The sequence below is a fragment of the Thalassophryne amazonica genome, chromosome 15 (genome assembly GCF_902500255.1).
Source record: "Thalassophryne amazonica chromosome 15, fThaAma1.1, whole genome shotgun sequence".
NCBI classification, from domain to species: Eukaryota; Metazoa; Chordata; class Actinopteri; order Batrachoidiformes; family Batrachoididae; genus Thalassophryne; species Thalassophryne amazonica.
In genome coordinates, this window is record NC_047117.1 from 1802335 (window position 1) to 1827212 (window position 24878).

The 24878-nt window shown below is 40.9% G+C and overlaps 2 protein-coding genes across 5 annotated transcripts in view; one reads left to right on the plus strand and one right to left on the minus strand.

The window, feature by feature from the left end:
- LOC117527088 (CSC1-like protein 2) overlaps positions 1-5750 on the minus strand; it is an 83999-nt gene extending 78249 nt beyond the window's left edge. For all 3 annotated transcript variants that reach the window (XM_034189263.1, XM_034189264.1, XM_034189262.1), the window contains exon 1: positions 5654-5750. The gene's annotated coding sequence lies outside the window, so the exon portion shown is untranslated. The remainder of the gene's footprint in view (positions 1-5653) is intronic.
- A 13631-nt stretch (positions 5751-19381) lies between these two features.
- dpy30 (dpy-30 histone methyltransferase complex regulatory subunit) lies at positions 19382-24878 on the plus strand. 2 transcript variants are annotated; one of them, XM_034189276.1, is made up of 5 exons: positions 19382-19438; positions 21634-21674; positions 23233-23280; positions 24083-24222; positions 24692-24878. In XM_034189276.1, the coding sequence occupies exons 1-5, from the start codon at positions 19429-19431 to the stop codon at positions 24762-24764; spliced, it is 312 nt and encodes a 103-aa protein (XP_034045167.1). In that variant the 5' UTR covers positions 19382-19428; the 3' UTR covers positions 24765-24878. The 2 variants fall into 2 exon arrangements, with proteins under 2 accessions (XP_034045167.1, XP_034045166.1); XM_034189275.1 differs by having other exon boundaries at positions 19396-19438; positions 23230-23280.

Sequence of the window (24878 nt, forward strand, 5' to 3'; positions counted from 1 at the left end):
TGTCTCTCCCTCTGTCTCTCTCTCCCTCTCTCTCTCTCTCCCCTCCCCCCTCTGTCTCTCTCCCCCCCCTCTCTCTCTCTCTCCCCCTCTGTCTCTCTCTTCCCCCCCTCTCTCTCTATTGAAAATGTAAAAATCAAAAATTCTCCAGTAATTTTTTTAAATTACTTTTTCCCCAAAGTGAGTGTTGTAGTATAATCGGCAGGACACCACTGTCGTGTGCAGTAATTTTTTTGTCACTACACCTTATGACTTTGATGCTATTGAAAATATAATCAATGAAAAATTCTCCAAATTTTTTTAAATTAACTTTTTTCCAAACTGAGTGCTCTGGTATAATCAACAGGACATGGCTGTTGTGTGCAGTGAATTTGGTGACACCACATCTTGTGACTTTGATGCTATTAAAATTTAAAAAATAAAAATTCTGCCAAGTTTTTCATAATGGCATTTTTCCAAACTGAGCTCTGTAGTATAATCAGCAGGACCCCACTGATGTGTGCAGTGAATTTGGTGATATCACTCCTTATTACAATGATTTATTCAATAATTTTCTGTTGTTTTTTTTTTCATGTATGCACTTTGTAGACGGTCCCTAAGCTTCTGTTTCTCTGCCGGCTGCTCGTTCAGATCAGTGTTATTTTTTTCAGCTCAGAGGACGGCTCATATGGATAAAAATAAGGTTGTAGCTCGTTGTCGACCTTCCTGAGGTTAGAAACTAGTGGTGTTTGTCTTTCTACAATGTTTCTCTTAAGATCTATTGAGCCGTGAACTTTAAATCTGTGAATATCTTTCTAACTTTACCTAAGTACGATTTAGAGCTATTACTTGTCCGATCACATTTTACACTTGTCCCGGACAATCGGACAGGCGTTAATGTCGATGGTAGGACTTTGACAACATTAATAAAAAACTGTCGGTGCTGTTACTGTTCTTTCTTTTTCTCTCCCTCTCTGCCCCTCACCTTGCTGCTCTGGGAGACGCGCAGACAGCCTGAGCCTCCCGTGCCATGCGAGGTCCGACTTGCAAACGTCTTTGCGTTGTTTAACGTAAAGTGCTCCCACACTTTTAAAGTCTTGACTTTCTTTCGTCTACTTGCATCTGCCATATTCTAACTGTGTAGTTCTACGAAACAGCGTCTGATCTGCTCTGTGCACTGGTCGCTGTCAGAAGCGGCCAGCAGCTTCTGACGCCATAATCGCTTGACACAACGCATCGATGACGCAATGTGTTGCCAACGCCTGTTGTAATCGATTTTTATCGATGTTATCGATTCGTTGTTGCAGCCCTACTGCAAACCGATTGACAGTTCAGGGGACGCTTCCATGCAGGCAGGCTGAGGCTTAGAACAGAGTCAGTACTTTTAAAAAGTACACGAGAGTTGTTTCGGTTGGACTCGGTGATAATGGACAGATGTTCCCCTTTAGGCCTCTTTAACAGTTTCCTGGTAGCAGCACTAACGGCCCTTTAAAATTTGAAGGGAGATCTGCAATCTATCCTCCTTCCACCTCTGTTCAGCTCTGTGACACTCCTGTCCGGCTGCATAAGTTCTTTTATTGAACCAGGGCTCAGGTTTGGTCTGAACCGGTACAGGTTTTAATGGAGCCACAGAGTCCAGTATGGCTCCGCAGGAGGAACTCAACCAGAAACTGAGCTCCTCTATACTGATGGATGTAGAGTCTGGGGCTCCACACAAGATCTCATCCCGTGGGGTCAAAATGATCATGAGAACGGTGAACAAAAATCCCAGAACTACACGGAGGGACCTGATGACTGACCTGCAGAGAGCTGGGACCAAAGTAACAAAGGCTACACACTACGCAGAGAGAGACTCAAATCCTGCAGTACCATGAGTGTCCCCCTGCTTAAGACAGTACATGTCCAGGCCTGTCTGAAGTTTTCCAGAGAGCATATGGATGATCCAATTTCAATTTATTACTAACTTACTTACTAACCCCTATAGCAACAGTGGTAAGGAAAAACTCCCTCTGAGGAAGAAACCTCAAGCAGACCAGACTCAAATAGGTGACCCTCTGCTTGGCCATGCTACAGGCATAAATTACAGAACAATTCACAAAACAAATATACAGGAAATGCTGTTGAGCACAGGACAGGAGGGTCTCGAGCACAAATACCACACCTATCTCTGGATGGAGCTGCACCTCAAATAGAGACAAAAAAAGCAGAATCAGGCATCAGAAAGACAAGAAATACTGCATAATTTGCCAGCATTAAACAACAAGAAAAATAGAAGAAATACTAAGGTGATTGCTGACCACTAGCCCTAAGCTTCACTAACAGACCCAGAATTTAGGTAAAGTTGAGGCTGCGGCACGCTCTGTTTACTAATAAAATGAATTAAAAGAGTAAAAAGCATAAAACAAAACTATACCAGTATGCTAGCCATATGAAATGGAAAATAAGTGCATCTTAAGTCTAGACTTAAGTCTGGACTTAAATCTGGACTGAAAGTCTACCAGAATCTGACTGTTTTATTGATGCAGGGAGATCATTCCACAGAACAGGGCATGATAAGAGAAAGCTCTGTGACCCGTAGACTTCTTATTCACCCTTGGGACACAAAGCAGTCCTGCACCCTGAGAACACAGAGCCGGGCCGGTACGTAGGGTTTAATTAGGTCAACTAGGTAGGGAGGTGCCAGTCCAGAATAATTTTATAGACTAGTAGCAGAACCTTAAATCTGATCTCACTGGGACAGGAAGCCAGTGAAGAGACGCCAAAATGGGTTGTAATGTGGTCAAACTTTCTGCTTCCTGTCAAAGTCTGGCTGCAGCGTTTTGAACCAATTGGCGAGCCTAATGCTGGACTGCGGGTAAACCAGAAAATAGAACATTGCAGTAGTCCAATCTAGAAGAGCCAAACGCATGGATCGCGTCTCAGCATCAGCCATAGACAGGATGGGACAAATCTTCGCTATATTTTGCAGGTGGAAGAAAGTAGTCCTTGTAATATTTCTAATGTGGAGGTCAAAGGACAATGTAGGATCAAAAATGACCCCAAGGTTCCTCACTTTGTCAGTATGATGTATGACACATGAGCCTAGGCTAAGCGTTAACGGGTCAAATTGATGCCGATGTCTCATTGGACCAAGAACCATCATTTCAGTCTTATCAGAGTTCCAGAAGAGAATTGGGAGAATATCATGTGGTCAGATGAAACCAAAATAGAACATTTTAGTAAAAACTCAACTCGTCGTGTTTGGAGGAAGAAGAATGCTGAGTTGCATTCCAAGAACACCATATCTACTGTGAAGCATGGGGGTGGAAACATCATGCTTTGGGGCTGTTTTCTGCAAAGGGGACAGGACGACTGATCGGTATTAAGGCAAGAATGAACGTGGCCATGTATCGTGAGATTTTAAGGCAAAACCTCCTTCCATCAGTGAGAGCATTGAAGATGCTACATGGCTGGGTTTTCCAGCATGACAATGATCCTAAACACACGCTCGGGCAATGAAGGAGTGGCTCCGTAAAAAAGCATTTCAAGGTCCTGAGTGGCCAAGCCAGTCTCCAGACCTCAACCCCATAGAAAATTTGTTGTGGGAGTTGAAAGTCCATGTTGCCCAGCGACAGCCCCAAACATCACTGCTCTAGAGGAGATCTGCATGGAGGAATGGACCAAATACCAGCTACAGTGTGTGCAAACCTGGTGAAGACTTACAGGAAACATTTGACCTCTGTCACTGCCAACAAAGATTATGTTACCAAGTACCGAGTTGAACTTTTGTTACTGACGAAATATTTATTTTCCACCATAATTTATAAATAAATCCAATGTGATTTCCTGGATTTTTTTCTAATTTTGTCTCATAGTTGAAGTGTACCTATGACCTCTCTCATCTTTCTAAGTAGGAGAACTTGCACAATCAGGGACTGACTAAATACTTTCTTGCCCCACTGGATGAAGACAAAACTACTGTAGTCCATGAATTTAACACAACCACGAATCCCGTTCTCCCATGACACTTCAGCAATTATGCTGTTTTATGTCCAAACTTTGAACTGTCCTTGATTCATCTTGTGTTTAAGCAGCATAACTTGAGCAGTTCCTTACATGCCAGTGCCACAGAGCCCCCTCAACTCAACCTTTATTTCTAAAGCACATTTAAAATGACAGCAGTCAACCAAAGTGCTGTACATAATTAAAAAAATGGGCACCAAGTTACCCCCAATTAAAAATAACAATAAAATTGCAACAGACAATGAAACAAATAAAAGACAAAGTAAAAATAAAGAGTAAAAAGTAGTAGTGTGTAGTCACACCAGGCCTGCTTGAAGTTGCATATGCTGTGTATCTAATAAACGCAGGAATGTTCTGCGTCAGTTGCACGCAGCGGGGGGGGGGGGGGGGGGGGGGGGGGGGGGGGGGGGGGGGGGAGTCCAAAAAGAGTTCAAAGAGTCTAAGCGGAGTCGGAGATCAGAGCCCAAAGGCCCGAGCGGAGTCGTAGGGCGGTGCAGTCTTGTTTGCCGGCGGGCGCTAAAGGGGTAAAATAAACGCATTATGACGTAATTTCTCTACTTCCAGGGTACAAACCAAGGCATTTTCAATGGGGTTGTTGGCAAATTACACGCAAACAAAATGAAAATCCAAAGAAAAAGTGATGATGTGGTGGGAAAGTGGACATGTGTTCCGGTTTGTTTATGATCCGGAGCTCAAACATGTTGCCGCGGTTTTATAGGCAAAAGAAGGGAGCTACTCTGGTTAGCTGTGCAGGCGAACACTTACCAACACAACATCTCCCACCTCGCTTTTTCTTCACCAACAGGAACTGAAAAAAAAAAAAAAAAAAAAAAAACCTTTTCGTAGCTGCTTCTGTGACTGCAGCCGAAAACAAATCGTACACAATTTATCCGTGTGAAGTTATGTGGTGTATCTATTAAATAGAGGTCCTGTAAATGGTCAAATCCCGCAATATCACCGAGGGTTCACATGAGACTACAGCCTCCTACAGACATCAGCAAGATGAGCTCGATACTTTGGATTGTCCAGCACTGATCCCCACCCAGTGAAGCAGTGTGACACTTAAAGCACGACACACTGTTTCAGTTGTTTGAACAGGGTGAAGTAATGTGATGCTTTAATCAAACTAAGTGTTTCAGGGACTGTTTCAATCAAACGAGGTGTTCCAAATAAAATGAAGCAGTACAGTGTTTCGGGGTTGTGACCAGTGATCCCTCCTGGCCAGCAGGTTTTCCTCCTAACCAGCTCTAATCAAACCCTCAGCCAATCAAGAAGCAGAAGACCCACAGATGGCCAATCAGCTGCGGACAAAGCAGGCAGAGATGGAAAATTTGCCTAAAAAGGTCGGACTGGTGAAATTTGTTGACTAAAGTGACACAGTGTGACGGAACGTGTGATTTTCCTGAAGCAGTTCGATGCTTCACGCCCCGTACCGCTGCTTCAGGCTGACGTCGCTCCGTGTTCTCAGACAAATACGCACATAATCGGCTCGGGGTGTTTTTGCGCACATAAAATACAACAACTCCCCCCGCCTGTCGGAGAATTCCGGAGATAGCCGATGATGCACGAGCGGCGGAGCGGCAGAAGCCGCAGACGGTCACCGGCCCCCATAAACCGTTTATTAAGCCACAGAACAATCCGTCTTATCAGAACCCGCTTATAAAAAAGCTCTTACCTGACGATCCGAAGCTGATCCTTCTTCCACAAATTACAAGTTTCCTGCACGAACGGATCGGTGGACCGATAAAAGCCTCACAGATCCATCTCGGCCCGGTTCTACCGCAACACAGCCGTGAGACAAAAAAGTCCGACCCGGAACTGCACAACATCAGAACCGTGCGGGTCACAGGCACAGTCCCGCCGGTTCGCTGAACCGGTACCGAGCCGCTGTTTCGCCGGTGGTCGGTGATAAAATGGAGGCGGGCTCGCCGATTCTCCAAGGACTTTTCCGGCCTTGATATCCCATGATGCTTCACTGTCAGTCAAACCTCGAGTGTAGTTCGGGTTTCCGAAGATGACGTGAATTAGGGTTTTTGGGGTTTGTTTTTTTGTTTGTTTTTTTTTTTGACGTGGACAAGGTTCGTCCGTTTTGGCGTTTTCGGGGTGACGTCACCACTGTGGGCGGAAACAATAAATCGTACCGGAAGTCACCGTTAAACCCCCCGGTCTGTTTTAACTGCTCTTAAATTAACACAAAAACCACGAATCACCACCAGTGTTTTATTTAACTCTGTTTGTGGTTAACATGAAGAACTGCAGTGAAAATACGAAATGGACTGAAATCTGATTAACCAAATATGATTAAATATGAATCAATTCAGTACTTTTATTTAATTACTTTTAAGCGAAATGGGGACTGATAATAACGAAACGGGGGTAAAACATAACGAAATGGAGCAGACTGACACATTGACTGAAGTTTCATCTCTTGAACGCCAGATGGCGCACGTGCCCCGACTGCATGTGCTGAGCGCATGTCAGAAAAAACAAAAACACAAAAGCCAAGCAATTAATTCAAAGTACTTATTTGGAGTCAGTGTGGTTCACTCTGCTCCATTCATTTGCAATGAATATAACATGAGTTTGTTAGAACAATTCGATATTGCCAGCAGAATTTGTAAAGGCAAACTGCTGATAAATGGTGATTTTAATGTGCCAAACACTGACTGGCAGAACAGTCTTGCAAATGAAGGTGAAAACTCTTTAGCACAAAAATTCTTTGATAAAATCTGTGATTTACTTTTATGTCAGAATGTGCTCGAACCTACTAGACAGAGAGGGAATTGTTTCAACATACTGATCTCTTCTTCGCCGGTGGCGGTCGACAATGTTAATATGACTTGACCTCTAGGTCATGCAGACCACAATGTACTAACCTGGGATTTTCATATTAAGGTCGACATGTCATGTGATCGTGAGTTATTTAGATTTATTATACATCTGACTGAAATCCTTTGTTCTGATTGACTGATTTGCATATAATAATTGCAATACTTTTCACAATAAATCATTCAGAGTTAACAATAGCCACATTATTGACTGATTCTGCACCATTTCGGGCAACATTATGAGTGATTGTGGACCGATTTTGTCATAATGGGGTTTAGCACATGCGCAGGGGTGATGCGTCGCAGATGACAGGGTTAGGGTTAGGGTTAGGGTTAGGGTTAGGGTTAGGGTTAGGGTTAGCAGAAGGTTTGGGTCCATGGATACTGATGGGATAAACGCTCTTCTATCCAAGAAAGACATCATTCATAATTCATTTTATTGTGTGAAATAGTATATACATAGTATAATAAAAGCACACATCAGTACATTAAAATACAATATTAAGCACTCATAAAAACATTCATTTAAAATCCCGTCAATATTATAAGGTTAAAAAGAAGCACACATCAAGCCTCAAGTAATCTCGATATAAAAATACAATCTTTTATACCATATTAACTTAAACTGAGGTGGTATAATATCTGTCATAATTAATTTTAAAAGAACTTACATCAGGTGAGAGTACAATGTGTTCAGGGAGGCTGTTCCACAAACATACAACTCTATTACTAAACTAAACTTTTCTAATATTAAGACGTGATCTTTTCACTTCCACAGTGAGTTCATGGCCTCTAAGGCCAAGATACCTTCATCTAGTAAATAAAATATTGGGGTCTATTGCCTCAAAACCATGTAGAATTTTATACATTTCAATTAGGTCACCCCGAACTCTTCTATCCTCAAGAGTTGTTAAATCTAATTCACTTAATCTTTCCTCATAACTCAAATTTTGCAACCCAGGTACAAATTTGGTTGCACGTCTTTGAACCTTTTCCAGTAACAATTTATCTTTTTCTAAATGTGGTGACCATACTTGTACACAGTACTCAAGATGTGGTCGTACATAACTTTTATACAAAACTAAAAATGACTCTTTGTCAATAAATGTAAATGCTCTCTTAATCATACCTAGAACACTATTAGGCTTAGCGGCAGCTTTGGTTGTGTATTTTGAGAAAGACAATTTGTTGGTAATTAAAACTCCTAGATCTTTTTCCTCACTTACAGAATTTAAGTAACTACCATTCATAAAGTACTGATGACATGGATTTTGATGACCTACATGTAATACTTTACACTTTACACTTGTAGACAGTGAGAGTACTGCAAAAAGTATCAACAGGGTTCTCCTCAGACAATGGAACAACGGCACCGCGCCATTATAGTGTTATCACAGTGCCGTTATATTGTTCTCTGCTTTCAGGTAGTTTTCTAAAATCCAGTCAGGCTGTTTGTGCTGAACTGCCTGCTCGCCGGCAGAAAGCCGAGCAGAACCACAGCGCTGAGAGAGAGAAAGAACACAGTGGGAAAACAACTCCGTCAAAGTCTTCAGATAAAATGAGCTCCTTCTGCTTGTAGAGCTCCAGCAATTCATTTATAGGCTTTATTTCACAGTTGAAAGCCTTCATGTTTCCAAAGTTTGCTCAAATACGGTTAGAGGAGGGCGGATTGATTCTAATATCAATACCAACGCTGGTATTGATACTGAATGATCCTCATGTAAAAAGATCAATCTTCAAGCTTTTTTTTCTCTCCTGCACGCACTGACTGCTGCACACATAGATTCATCAAAGTCTACCCTCTGTCTGTAAGAGCAGCGCTGCGCTGTGTCACACAACCACGGAGCAGCGCACCCTCCCCCTCTGGTCTTTGTTGTTGCGCATCACGTGGCTCAGCGGCGCCAGCCAACAGCCATGCAGGTAGGCTCAGCCTGGCCCGCCCACTCAGCGCTCTCCTCGAGTCAACCTTCTACTCAGGAGATTTGTTTAAAGTTGTGTTGAGTAATATTTTTTAAACAAAAATGTTGATTGTGATAATAAAGTATTTTGTTGTCACGTACAATGTTTGGCAAAATTCTATCCTAGGTCTTTTGGATCCTTTGGATCTATGAAGCTTAAATATGAAAAAGTATCAGTATCAATATCGGCGATACTGGGCCTGTATTTACTTGGTATTGGATCAATACCAAAATTCCCGGTATCGCCCACCTCTAAATACAGTGTGAGAGTGACAAGTCTCTCATTCCCTCACACACGCACACACAGAGAGAGAGAGAGAGAGAGAAAGCGAGAGAGAGAGAGAAAGCGAGAGAGAGAGGAGAAAGAGATGAGAGGAGGAAAAAGTGTGAACATCAGATGCCACACACTGTAAAAAAGCAGTGAAGCAAATTTAATCAGTGATCATCTTCATCACACAGCTTCAGTGAAACAGTAAAGTGTGAAAAAGTAATTCAGAAAGTTTTCATCTGTTGTGGTTTGGTCTGTGTTGGGGTTCTGGTCTCCTCTTTATTCATCTCTTACCAACTCTGATCTGTCTTCTTCCATCTCTTTAGGTTATCTTTATATTCTTGTATCACATATTTTCTGATCTAACATTCTTTGCATTTCCCAGCTTTTGTCTGTCATGTTCTGTCTGTCTCAGTTTTTGTCATTTCCTGCTCTATCACTCCTTGTCAATCTCACCCTTTTTCTTGTCTTGTATTCTCTGCATTGGCCCTTTATTACCTCTCAGTGTTCAGCACTCTCTGCTTCCCTCTGGTGGCCCTTTATGTCCTCACAGTTCTTAGTCTGTCTGTATTTTACCTCCGCCTAGTGCTCATTTTTGTCCCTACACATAATTAGTCATTATCATTTACACCTTGGTTGGTCTGCACCTGTATCTGATGAGACATGCTACTTAAAGTGACTCAGGTTTTTCTTCAGTGCAGGTCCATCGTCTCTGTTTGACTGTCTGTGTGCGTGTGAAAGGTTTGCTCTTTGCAGCAGGTACTGATGGCAATTTGGAAGCCTCATGAACCAACACAACTGGCTGAAAATCGACACACTGCTTCGATGTGTTTGATACAGTTTGAAGGGTGACATCTGATGGATTGTTTTGAGAATGACCTTGAGCGAGTGTCCTGACAAATGTTTGCATTAATTCATGACTGATGTGGTTTGTTCTTGAAAAATAATAATAATAAAAAGTCATATGTATTATTGTGTCTTTCTTAATGTAATAATTAGTCCCTACAGATGCACACATAATGGTTCTGAAAGCCTTTATTGTAGACTATATGTAGATTTGTGTTATCATTCCTCAAACTATATTTAGATCAAATGTGACGGGAAAAGTGAGAAGACATGTGCTTCTGCAACTGGTGCTTATGTTACTGTAATTAGTAGAATAGAGGGGATAGGAGACCATGATTGTGCAACTTCCAACTATTTTGATCAAAAAAAGAATCATTTCAACAGTGCTGGACTTTAATCGGCTCCTCTTCTGCCTCACCACCTCTCCAGCTTTGGAGAAGACCTGCTCACAAGACACTGATGTTGCTGGTATCAACACATATTTATTTGCCAGGTCTTCTCCTCTGGAGGTGGGCATATGTTGGGTCAAACCTTTGTAGTAAAGCCCTGAAGGCTTTGCTCTCCACTGTTTTGAACAGTTGTGCATCTTCCACAACATAGTCCACCAGAGCCTCATCCAATCAGCTTGTCTGCCTTTAATGGAAACACAGTCTGACATGATGAGCTGTTTTTGTTTGTTTTAATCTTAGATAAAGAATAAAATACAGCTTACATGGTCTGATTCCTGCTCCAGGAGCAGCAGCCATTGATGTCTGGGGATGTTTGGACCTCAGGTGTCATTGAAGACGTTTTGTTACTGTACCTCAACTCTTGAGCACAAATCAAGCACTTGACCTTTTTGGGGCTTATTAGATCAAAGTGCTCCCAAGAGATTGATTGAGCTCTTTTTGGAACTGGATCCTCCATGTCCCTTCCTCACCACTACTCACTCTCTCTCTCACACACACACACACACACACACACACACACACACACACACACACACACACACACACACACACACACACACACACACACACACACCTTTCTCACACCTTTCACTTCAACTAAATCACAGCTCTTCAGTCACTCAGCTCAGTCTCTGATCTACCTATAATATATCAAATCAAATCAAATCAATTTTATTTATATAGCTCCAAATCACAACAAACAGTTGCCCCAAGGCACTTTATATTGTAAGGCAAAAGCCATACAATAATTACAGAAAAACCCCCCCTGTGAGCAAGCACTTGGCAACAGTGGGAAGGAAAAACTCCCTTTTAACAGGAAAAAAACCTCCAGCAGAACCAGGCTCAGGGAGGGGCAGTCTTCTGCTGGGACTGGTTGGGGCTGAGGGAGAGAACCAGGAAAAAGACATGCTGTGGAGGGGAGCAGAGATCAATCACTAATGATTAAATGCAGAGTGGTGCATACAGAGCAAAAAGAGAAAGAAACACTCAGTGCATCATGGGAACCCCCCAGCAGTCTACGTCTATAGCAGCATAACTAAGGGATGGTTCAGGGTCACCTGATCCAGCCCTAACTATAAGCTTTAGCAAAAAGGAAAGTTTTAAGCCTAATCTTAAAAGTAGAGAGGGTGTCTGTCTCCCTGATCTGAATTGGGAGCTGGTTCTCTGTCTATCTCGGCTTTCAATGCTTACCAGCCCAGTAAGTATCAGTGAAATTGTGGAGAGCTGGCCATGTCCAAACTTGTCCTCTGACACACCAAAACGGAGGTGTTCCTTTGTCTCGCTTCCAAAGCAAATCGGTCTTTAAGTGCGAAGCCTCCGCGCGGCTTTCCACGACAAAATCTCTTGTTAAAAGTGAAATCTGCCAGAAAATGGCTGATGTCCAGCTCTTGTGATAACCAGAGAAAGAGCACACGACGGTCTCATATCCACAGAGCCATCAGCTTAGAAATGGTCCGGTGGCTTGTGCCGCGTCGTCGTAGCTCGGAGCGCGGCGCGCTGAGCGTCCTTAATGGGGTCCTTAAAGCTGTACTACCAGTCCTTATTCTCTGTGAAGCCCGTAAAATTTTCACCGAAAGCCAGATAAATTTTTCGAATAGTTTCCAGGTGCCAGTCTCTAACAGTTTCTGAAAAAATTCTGATGGAAAAAACCCCAAATCATTCTGCCATTTCCAGACAATGAAAATCCGATGACGGGGTGGGACCACTCCTTCCCAAGGAGTGCTCACAGGCAAATGACGTCACCGACAGGCGTGGAAAAACTCATGCATGCGCACGAGGGTTCAAGCATGTCTGACGTAAAAACATATGAATGAAATCCATATAGTTAAAAAAAATAATAAAAAGGTACGATACTTTATGGACAGACCTCGTATGTTGTGTTTGGTGTGTGTCTGTCTATGTTAGATCCTATGTGTATGTAGCTAACTAGACTAAATGAACTCTAAACTAGACCTAAATATAAACTAATGCTTTCCTTGGCTCCGATTCACGTGCTAATTGGTAATAACAGTGTCGCTCACAATCTCCTCCTCTCACAAACCCACGGTTTGAGCTGCGATTCAGATCTCATTTAAATACTTGGCGGGTCGTATTGACACACCCAGATTATTCGAATTTTCCGCGAAGCTCGACACGTGGTGTGACGTAACGAGGCCTCGCTCGCAGTGGTCACGTGATGGGGGCGTGCTCGACACGCTGCTCACTGACACTTCTGTTTCAAAAAGCTCGATGCTGTGTCGAGCAGACTGACTCGAGCTTAACGTCACTAACTGCGCGTTCACTGCATGGAAACACAGACTGGAATGTTCGTGCGCGCCTCAGTCTGTTACCGTCACTAACCACAGGGGGGCGCCATTACTAAGAGTGGAGATGTGCAGATCATCAATAATAAACTGACCGCTTTTTTCGCACTAGCGTTGCTATTTCTTAACGGATTTTAATCAACCTAGTCTTGTTTTAAAAGCATTTGAAAGCTCTTTCCAATGAACCTATGCATGTGTGGGTAAAAAAAAACGTTTATGTAAAATGCAGAAATTTGGGGAAATTATGTCAAACTGTGCTGCTTTTCTCTCTCTATTGTCGCTATTTGTTAACAGATTTTAATAAAAGTAGGCTTGTTTTAAAGCCCTTTAATTGCTCTTTCTAATGAATCCATACATGTCTGGGTAGAAAAAAAAATGTTTTATGTAAAGTGTGGAAATTTGGGGAATTTACTGGGGTTTTTCTTTCTGTCATCGTAAGTCTCAGCATATCGATATTAAATTGCGACATAGCGACTTTAAAATAGACATTTGTTTTCTTGTACAGTTCATTTTAGTACTGGAGAATTTGTTTTTGTAGTTGGTGCCGTTGATGGTGAAGCTCTGGCTGCCTTTTTTCCCTCATTTCTCTTCTGTTTAACAGGTTCCTTCACTGGCTCAAGGTCTCTCTCCACCCTTAGTAACGGCCGCACGCCGCTAGTCACGTGACGTCCATTCCAGTCTCTATTTCCATGGTTCACTGTGGTTAAATGATTGAAAAAAATGTTGAAAGCATTAAAGGTTCATTCAGTTTCAGCGCAGTTCAGAGTTCCGGCCAGATGGCGGCCCGGGCAGGCAACTTTATTTAAGCTGTCGTGCACTAATCCCAGTTTTTCCAATTTAGACCACCTTTTTTGACCAACAAACAGGTTTCTGATCTTATTCATCACTTCTGAGTTTCAAGATTGTGTTTTTTTTTCAACCAGTTAAAGTGCTTTTTGGAGAAGAAGAAGATGTCGCGGGAAAAAGCCGCGGCATCCAAAAGCTCCTCAGCGTCTGACCACGTGTACACAATGGATGTTTCACTGCCGTCAACTAAAAGGAAAACTCCACCGACACCCACCAAAGCTCCCACGCCGCCTAACAAGGTAGTTGTAGCTCAAAATGAAGATAGTAACAACTCCATTGTAGAAGCCATTGACAAGTTGACAAGGAAAATTGACGGATTTGGAATACAGCTACGTGACAACATGATAATGGTGGCTAACATTTCCAAGCTAGTTGAAACGAATGCAGCTGATATAAAAGACTGTAAAACTAAACTAGCTGACCTGGAAAAAGAAATGCCTGCTATTGCCAAAGAAAATGTGGAGCTGAAAGAAAGAATACTGGAGCTAGAGCGCTACAAGCGTCGCTGGAACTTGAAAATCCAGGGCCTAAAAGAAAAGGAGGGAGAAGAGACACGCAAAGAAGTAATCGACATCTTGGGCAAGATCGCACCACAATGGGCATCATCACTGGACAGCGCTGTGGACACCACATATCGCCTGGGGAGAAGAGATGAGGGGAGACACCGTCAAATAATAATCCAATTCACCATGAGACATCACCGTGACGCCTTCTGGAAGCTGACCAAGAACTCCAGGACGCGCAAGGAGTTGGGCATATACTTCAAGCAAGACTTCTGCAAACTAGACCAGGAAGCAAGAGCTGCAGCCTGGTCAAAAATGGAGCAAGCCAGAGCAGAGGGGAAGAACGTCTACTACCGAGGACACGTCGGGTATATCAACGGAGTTCGGGTATTCCCTGGTTAATTATACAGCTATCCAAAACATCAATGCACTACTGGAAAGGGGAAAAAAAAATGTAATAAGGTATCTTAATAAAATACATAGATAATTTTCCTGTTAAAGTTGCACTTAATTAATTTTTCAAAGGCTATTTGCCTTAAGTTCAAATACGCAGATTTAAAACTATTAACCAAAACTAACCCTAACTATTGTTTACAAACCTGTTTGAGATGTTACTACTTGACTAAGTTTTTGGAGGTCTACTGTTTTTTTTTTTCCTAGTTTTGTTAAAGGGATTCAGTGTTTCAAGCTTACATACACTTCTACTTTTACGTGAGAATTTTGATTTTTATTTACTTTGTTCTATAATTTCATTTATGTCCACTTTTCCTTTTAATTTCAATTGTGTGTCTTTAAATACTAGGGGCTTAAGAGACCATGTCAAAAGAAAATCAATATTTCTGTTTTGTAAAAATGTCAAAACTGACTATTTTCTTGCAAGAAACACACTCTGTTGAAGCAGATGAGAGTTTTTGGTCTAATCAGTGGGGAGAAAAAGTAATTCTTTGTCATGGTACCAACAAATCAGCTGGTTTAGCTTTTTTATTTAAGAACCTTCATAATAAAACAGAAACTCATAGGAAAGATGACCGGGGCCACTGGCTAATTTGTGTACTTAAAATGGAAAATGACTTCCTGATCTTCTGCAATATTTATGGCTATAACAATATTACTCAAAACAAACTACTTCTAGTGGAAATTACCAATCATCTTAAAAATCTATCACTCCAATACTCTACAAATAATATCATACTGGGTGGAGACTTTAATATGGTGTATGACGACTGGCTAGATAGGTCTCCTTCCAAATTCCAATCTTATCATATAAACTCAATTTTACAAAACCTTTGTTTAGATCTTAACCTAATAGACCCATGGAGGCTGGTTAATCCACTTGTTCAGTCCTTCTCATGGTTCAAACCTGATGGAACAGCTAAATCCCGTATTGATTTTTGGCTAATTTCAAACAATTTTTTGCAAAAAAACTGTAAATGCTGAATTTTCAGCCGCTCCTTTAACCGATCACTGTTTGATACTACTTAATATCACATCTCAAATGAAAAAACATCACAACAGAGGTTATTGGAAATTTAACTCATCATTGCTCACCAGTGAAAATTTTAATAACGAAATTATTGAACAAATTGGTCTTATTACATCAGATAAAAACTTAAATTCTTTTGCAGAAAAATGGGAGTATTTTAAATTTAAAGTACGCCAAATCTCAATTAAACATAGTAAGCTGATAGCACACCAAATGAAACAAAAAGAAATAGAAATTATTCAAGAGCTTAATCATATTTGTTCCAAAACTATTTTTAATAATGAGGACAAACAACGGAGAAGCATTTTACAATCTAATTAAGACGAGATATATACTAAAAAAGCGAAAGGTGCATATTTAAGATCCCGAGCCAAGTGGATAGAGGAGGGGGAGAAAAGTACAGCATATTTCTGTAGGCTGGAAAAAATAAGACAAGAAAGAAATGCAATTAATAGTTTACAAATTAACAATCACTTATGCACAGATCCTCAAATAATATCCAAAGAGATCTTTACCTTTTACAGCAACCTATATTCCTCCTCATACTCAAAACCTAAGGCTGAGACATTCTACCAATCTATTCAACACTTTATTCCTAAAATTAATGAAAATCTTAAACAAATATGTGAAGCTAAAATTACTCCCGAAGAGTTACATAAAGCATTAGGTGCTTTATCCAAGGACAAAGCCCCAGGTTGTGACAGATTAACCACTAACTTTTACAAATACTTCTGGGATCATATCAAAGCCCTTGTTTTTGGAATGCTTGTAGAATTTTTAGAAAAGGATTCTTTAACACATACTATGAAACAAGGGGTGATCACACTCATACCTAAACCCGGGAAACACCCAACTCTTCTGGATAATTTAAGACCTATAACTTTATTAAATAATGACTATAAGCTCTTAACCCACATTTTTGCAAACAGGTTAAAATCAGGCATATCCCAAATTATTTCTGACACTCAGTCTGGTTTTTTAAAAGGTCGCTCTATTCACAATAATACCCGCCTCATTTTGGACTTGATTGACTATAAATATCTAATTGAAAATGAAGGTTTTGTACTTTTCCTAGACTTCTATAAGGCCTTTGATATGATAGAGCATGAATTTATGTTTCTGGCTTTAGATCTCTTTGGATTTGGAAATAACTTTATTAATGTAATCAAATTACTCTATAAAGATACAAATAGCTCAGTATGTCTTCCTCATGGCACCTCACAACGATTTAAGATTAACAAAGGTATAAAACAAGGATGCCCAATCTCGCCTCTGTTGTTCACTGCAGCAGCAGAAATGCTTGCTATACAAATAAAAAATCAATCAATCAATCAACTTTTTTCTTGTATAGCGCCAAATCACAACAAACAGTTGCCCCAAGGCGCTCCACATTGCAAGGCAAGGCCATACAATAATTATGAAACACAGTGTACGTCTATAGCAGCATAACTAAGGGATGGTTCAGGGTCACCTGATCCAGCCCTAACTATAAGCTTTAGCAAAAAGGAAAGTTTTAAGCCTAATCTTAAAAGTAGAGAGGGTGTCTGTCTCCCTGATCTGAATTGGGAGCTGGTTCCACAGGAGAGGAGCCTGAAAGCTGAAGGCTCTGCCTCCCATTCTACTCTTACAAACCCTAGGAACCACAAGCAAGCCCGCAGTCTGAGAGCGAAGCGCTCTAATGGGGTAATATGGTACTATGAGGTCCCTAAGATAAGATGGGACCTGATTATTCAAAAAAAAAATGCAAATTTTGGTAAAATTGCTGTACTAGGTAAAGGGCTTTCCATTAGCCAGTTAGCTGATGACACAACCATTTTTTTAAATAATCTAAACGATATACCTCAACTCCTCCAAATTATTGATCTTTTTTCAGAAGCCTCAGGATTAAAATTGAATTTAAACAAGTGTGAAATACTATCTCTAAAAGACTGTACTTTATCTAATGCGTCTAACATCCCTATAAAATCCAAAGTCAAATATTTAGGTATGTATATAACTAAAAATAAGACTGAACTTGAAAATCTTAATATTTGGGAGAAACTAAAAAAATGTAAAAGTCATTTAAATAATTGGTCACAGAGAGACTTATCCATTCTGGGAAGAATATTTATCACAAAAATGGAAAGTATCTCCAGACTGGTCTACCCGGCATATACACTAGGATTTCCTAAGTCAGCAATTAAATCTATTAATCAAATGAACTTTGACTTTATTTGGAGACGAAAAACTCATTATATAAGAAAAGGGAATTTAGTCAAACAGTTTGAAGATGGAGGGTTACAAGCTATAGATTTCGATAGCCTTAACGGTACTTTAAAAATAAATTGGCTCAGGTCTTTCTTGATTAATCAAAATAGCCTATGGTTTCATATTCTAAATAAAATATTTTCTGAAATGGGAGGAATTAGCTTATTACTTAGAAGTGATTTTGACATTCGGAAATTACCCATAAACTTTCATCATTTCACCAGCAAGTTTTATTGTACTGGAGACTAATTTATAAACATAATCATAGTCCTCACAATACTCCACTATGGAATTGTCATTATATAAAATCTAGAAACAAATCAATCTTTTTAAAGAATTGGTATGAAAAAGGAATTTGGTCGGTGATGCATTTATTAAATGATAAAGTCATACTATTATCATTTGATGAATTCAAAACTAAATATAACCTGGAAGCAGAGAAAAAAGAATTTCAAAAAATTATTAAAGCTATCCCTCCAAATATTTTACCTACAGCAACCAATCTTTTTCAAAACCCCATCTGCAGGTCCTCAGAACTACCAAAACTCCTGATAAACGGACAAAATGTTACAGCTAGAACACTTTCAAATTCCAAAATTAGGAAATTATTTACTAATGCTTTGTTCCCCTATAAATCCAATCCAAAGTCTCTCGCATTTATTCTCTCATGATAAAATCAAAAAAAATTGGAACAAATTATATAAAACTTCCAATTCCCCCAAAAGCTAAAGAAGTACACTTCAAAACTTTTGCAGATGTTTATCCTTCAAAAGATTTTCTCAGACACCGATTTGCTTTTGATGATAACAGTTGTTCTTTTTGCGAACGGGAAATTGAGTCAACTGATCACTTATTTTATGATTGTATATACGCAAAAGCTTTGTGGGATGACGTGAATTACTGGCTTTTTCCTAGAATCCCAAACTTAATTGATTTTTCAAAATATGACATCATATTTGGTATTTTAGGAAAAGAAAAGAAATTTGAGAGTGTTCTAAATGTAATAATTGTGTTGGGTAAATTCTTCATTCACAAGTGCCGTTTCCTGAAGACAAAACCATCCTTCTCCACTTTTCACAAGGAACTCTGCCTCTACTTCTCATCTGTGAAATTTATGAACAAAAATCAAGCCATGGAACTGCATTGTTTGTTTAACAAATTGAACTTATCAGAAAACCCCTAGTTTAAATTGATTTTATTTGCCTTTTTTATTTTACTTTATTATTTATATTTTTTTGTAAAATTTAATTTATTTCTATATGTCCTTTACTTGTATACTGGTCATCTTTCAGTTCTGTTGCCTGTTGTGGCAATATTCAAATTGTTTCTTATTTGTGAAATGCCATTTATGTTGTATATATTCTTTCTCTTTTATGTGTTATCAATTATTTTGTTCTTGAATTGTCAATAAAATTGGCTTAAAAAAAAAAAAAAAAGTTTCAGTGCAGTTGGAACCAAGATGGCGCAATGTTCTGAGTTGACGCCGCTCTCTGAATAAAGGCACTCAACCCACCATCTCTCACCCCCACCAGCAAATGTTGGCAAAAGCAACTCCTCAAATGCTACCAAACAAACAAACAAATAAATATTTGATTGCACTGAGACTCCGCCCCAACTGACTAAACTACACATGTCGCTAATACTTTTATTTTGAAAGAGTTTTTTTTAAACGACGCGTTGACGTACATCCGACATCTTACGTAAAGCGCCACAACAAACATGGCGGACGGTGAGTTCATTGTTAAACGTTACATTTTTTTCTGAATATTTTGAGGTTTCTATATTAATTTTAATCGATCAGGATCTTTGGGAGAATTTTCAGCGGTGCGTTTGATTTATTCAGCGGCTCAGCGCGTTTGTGCGACCAAACGATGCTAAAGCGAGCTTTGGTTGTTAAAAAAAAAGAAGAATGAAAAAAGTGAGTTTTGAAGTGAACTAAAGTCAGGAAAATCATTTAATTTCACTGTAATGTAAAAAAAACAAACACTAAATATTTGCAGTTATGTTTAAAAATGCTAAAACATTATCAATCCTTAATGTTTTTATTTCAGTTTCGTTTTAAAAATGTCACTTTTTTTTAAGACATCTTGCTACATTTTGTAGGTTTTCCTCTTTGACTCCAGTTTAAACCAGTTCAGTTAGAAAGTGCTCATTCACACTGGAACCGATTTGAGTCCGGAATTGAATCTATGCCCCAAATGAAACCGGGTCAGAGAGCACGCACAGGTACCAGAACCTCAGGGTTTTTTTAATTAGGAATGCACTCTTTCTATCGGCGTGTCATCAAACTTAAATGTTTCTTGTCTGCATCGAAGCTTCAATAATAAATGATCAACTTCCTCAGATTTTTCCAGCTCAGTGTTGACAGTGAGAACACACACACACACACACACACACACACACACACACACACACACACACACACACACACTGCAAGACACTTGACTGGAGCCACATGACCACATTGAGGACCTTGCTCAGGGGCACTTTAGTGAGTTGCCTGACAAGGAATCAAACCAAGGCTTACCACTGCCTCCCTGCTTAGTTCAAAACCAGCTCATTTGTTGTTGCTTTTTTTTTTAAACACAATCAGAATCAAATTTATTGCCAAGTAAGTTCACACATACAAGGACTTTGATCTGGTGTTGTTGGTGCATAAATAATAAGAAAATGAAAAAAATACTTCTGTAAGAAGTAAAAGAGTCAAATAGGTAAAGCTATGTTCAGTGCTAAATATAACGTACTGGAATGGGGCTGTGCAAAAACAGGTGACTGGAGTACAGGTGTGCAGTACCTTTCAGTGCAGGGACAACCAATCTGTACTTTGTAGTAGTGGGGGGGGGGGCACAGGGTAAGTGGGAGTGTCTGGCATTGTTTATGAGTCGAGCAGCAGATGGAAAGAAGCTGTTTTTGTGTCTTGAGGTTTTAGTCTTGGTGGATCTCAGTCATCTGCCAGAGGGGAGGGTGACAAAAAGTTTGTGTCCTGGGTGAGAGGGATCGGCCACTACCTTCACAAACATCCTGGAGGTGTACAGGTCCTGTAGGGATGGCAGACTGCGGTCGATCACCTTCTCTGCTGTGTGGATGATACGCTGCAGTCTGCTCCTGTCCTGAGCAGTGGCAGCAGTGTACCAGACGGTGATGGAGGAGGAGATGATGGACTCGATGGCAGTGTAGAAGTTCACCATCATTGTTTTTGGCAGGATGAACTTCCTCAGCTGCTGCAGAAAGTTCATCCTCTGTTCTGCTCTTTTGGTGAGAGAGCTGACGTTCAGCTCCCACTTGAGGTCCTGGGTGATGTTGATCTTCAGGTAACGGAAGGACTCCACAATGGTGACTGGGGAGTCACACAGGATGATGGGGCGGCCGGGACTGGGTTCTTTCTGAAGTCAACAATCATTCCCACTGTCTTGAGGGTGTTGAGTTCTAGATTGTTCTGTTTGCACCATGACAACAGGTGGTCAATCTCCTGTCTGTAAGCAGACTCATCCCCATCAGAGATGAGTCCGATGAGGGTCGTATCCTCTGCGAACTCCAGGAGCTTCACAGACTGGTGACTGGAGGTGCAGCTGTTGTTGCACAGAGAGAAAAGGGGAAAGAACACATCCTTGGGGGGAATCTGGTGCTGATGGACCGTGGGTTGGAGACATGCCCCCCCCAGCTACACACACACACACACATACATTAGGTCAAATCTAACAGACTTGGTGGCAATAAGACAAACACCCAGTTGTTTGTGATGTCATAAGGGTAAACTGTCCAATAGTTTGGGGGGTGGTGTTGAGGGGATCAGTCCATATTTCGTGCATCCTGTCAGCACGTTTCAGTATGTTCTCTCGTTTTCGGATCATCTAATCAGAAGAAAATGACTTTAGCGCCGCCCTCTTAGGGATGAACTTGCTAACAGAAATGTTTTTCTTTCAGATCACACGGACGGCGATCAGTCGATGGAGGGCCACACCCCTGTGAGTACGAAACAGTATTAGCTTACTTGAGCTTAGCAGCAAGCTAGTGTTAGATAGAAGGATCACTGTTGTTGTTTACTTCCGCCTTTCCCACGCACGCGCACACAGATGGTAGGCAGAAAACTCCAGACTCCAAGCAGATACAGTGAGAAAACGCACAGGAAGATGACTTCAGATGATGTGTCAACTCTTGATCCCGAAGATCAAAAGCGATATTGTGAGAAATTAAGTCTTGGAGATGACGAGCGTGAAGAATTTCAAGTTTTTGGTGGCGTCCAGTTATTTTATCAGCGGTCACGTGAGGAATCACTGTTATCCGCCTGCTGACGTCTGTCTGAGTTCTTTCTGCTGTCTGGTTCCGTCTCTGTGGGCTGAGTGCAGCAGCAGGACGTGATTTGAAGTTGAGGAACTTTTTAAATGCGGCCCAAAAAAGACACTCGTGCACAGTCCGGCTCATGTGTGCGTCCATGTGTCGGCTGCAGGTCACCTGAGTTACAAAGTCATTAAATGCAGCAGTTCTGCGTGTGTGTGTGTGTGTGTGTGTGTGTGTGTGTGTGTGTGTGTGTGTGTGTGTGTGTGTGTGTGTGTGCAAAGTTGATAAAATGATGGAGGAAAAACAAGGAGCCAAAGGTCTTTGCCAAAAAAAATAAAAAAATAAAAATGAGGTGGCCGCTTTAATTCTATACCTGATTACATACACCTGTGGATCACATGACTTCCAAAAAACCCCCCAAGATCCACCAACACATAATCAACCCATCCATAACAACAACCTGAAAGCCGCCAGACCAGCTCGAACCGAACCCTGGGTTCCTGGACCGTCTCCTCTGTGTTTCTTCTCACTGGTTTTATTTCTTAGTCATTTTGACGCCGGTGAGTCCAACTTTACACTTTGTGTTCATCCATTTGTCTGCAAAATCGCTCTTTTGCACGTTAAACTGAGTTTGATTTCAAAATGAACAGAATGATCAGATGGTTGTTAGTTTGCAGCCCTCATAATAACTTCAGTGCAGTTTATCACCTAAATGTGGAGCTGCAGAGAAAAGCAAAGGAAAAAGAAAAAAATACAGACGGGGAGGTTTGTTTTTAATGTGATGAGTTTGATCCATCTACCTCCTGTACTGGACACAGTTCTGAGCCAAACCACATCTGATCCTTGAGGCTAAACGCTGTTTCAAACGGATTGTCATCCGTCTGGATGTGATGTGTTTTTTATGCACGGTGCTGATCTGTCAGTGTGTGATGGATCACCGAATGCACGGTTTGAACATCTTCAAGTCCTACACACAGTCAGAGGACCTTTCTGCCTACCGCTGTGGGCCCCGCCCAGGGTGTGACGTCATTGCGATTCCTTCTATTCGCAGGGTTGGTCTAGCACCCTCTGGTGGTAAAATGTGATGACAGCTTAATCTTTAAAGAAAATAACTGAAGATGACAAAACCATTTTGGTTTTGAAATAGTTGTAACTTTCAGCTGTTATGAACATGTGAAGTGTTTATTTCTTTGATGATAAAAACATTTACAGCCTGTTTTTGTTCAAATGTTGATCGTCCAGCAGGTTTCTGAAAACCCTCATCCGGACTTCAGCCTGACTGAAAACCTCCAGGTAACCAACACAATTTCAATTTATTTTCATTTATACAGCACCAAATCACAACAAAGTCGCCTCAGGGTGCTTCACACAAGTAAGGTCTAACTTTACTAACCCCAGAGCAAGAACACAGGTGATAGTGGTAAGAAAAACTCCCTCTGATGATTTGAGGAAGAAACCTCAAGCAGACCAGACTCAAAGGGGCGACCCTCTGCTTGGGCCATGATACAGACACAGAGGTTTCTTCCTCAGAGGGAGTTTTTTCTTACCACTGCTGCTCTGGGGGTTAGTAAGGTTAGACCTTACTTTTGTGAAGCACCTTGAGGCAACTCTGTTGTGATTTGGTGCAAGTTGGTGCACAGGACAGGAGGGTCTCCAGCACAAATACCACACCCATCTCTGGATGGAGCTGCACCTCAAACAGAGAGAAAAAAACAGAATCAGGCATCAGAAAGACAAGAAATACAGTATAATTTGTCAGCCATTAAACAACAAGAAAAACAGGAAATACTTGTACTAAGGTGATCGCCGGCCACTCGCCCTAAACATCACTAAAAGACCCAGAATTTAGATAAAGTTGAGGCCGCAGCCCGCTCCATTTACTAATTAAATGAATTAAGAGTAAAAAGTGTAAAATAAAACTGTACCAGTATGCTAGACATATGAAAGGGAAAATAAATGCGTCTTAAGTCTGGACTTCAAAGTCTCTACAGAATCTGCCTGACAGCACCCCTCACAGGACAAACAGCCACTGGGGGCAGTATTGCAATGATTTGGTAAAGTGCTGACGGTGCCCTCTGTTGGTCTGGTTCCTCAGAGGACAGTGGAGAACGAGAAACCTGCAGAAAAAATCTCCAAGCAGAAGGTGGACCTTCAGGCACTGCCCACAAGAGCGTATTTGGATCAGACTGTGGTGCCGATCCTGCTGCAGGGTCTGTCTGTGCTCGCCAAAGAAAGGTCAGTCCAGCATGCTGAACCAGTTTAACAGACACCACGTCCGGTGCTGTCTCTTACTGTCAGTGCCGATCAACACATTTATTGATCTGCTGCAGTTTTTGTGTTGAGTAAAATATTCAGCGGCTTTAATTTAGTGCCAATGAAGATTCTCAGATGTTTGATCAGATCCAGTCCCGAGAGTGATCGAGCCCAACTGATCTGAACCCTGACGCTGCTGTCTGGACTCAGAACATTTATGGCAGCTGGTCTCACTTTGAAGACTTAATTCAGCCCCAAAACCCTGTTTTTAAAAAACTGATCCATGAAACTGTTGCAAACTTTAAAGTACCACATTGGTAAAATATTTCTGTTGTGTATCAGAATAAATGAAATAGAATCTGAAACCTTTATTGTTTTCCGTCCTATTTAAATCACATTCAAATGATGTCCGTCTAGTGATAATTTCTTTTAAATCTTTAATTTCTTTCAGACCTCCAAACCCCATCGAGTATCTGGCCGCATTCCTGCTGAAGAACAAGTCGCAGTTTGAAGAAAGAAGTTAAACCTGGAATCATTTCATTCAGCTCAGTCTCTGTTTAAACCTGTTGAATATTCACTTTTTTTTTTAATTCACATTAAAGATGGCATGAAAATAAAGTAAACTTATGTCACATTTG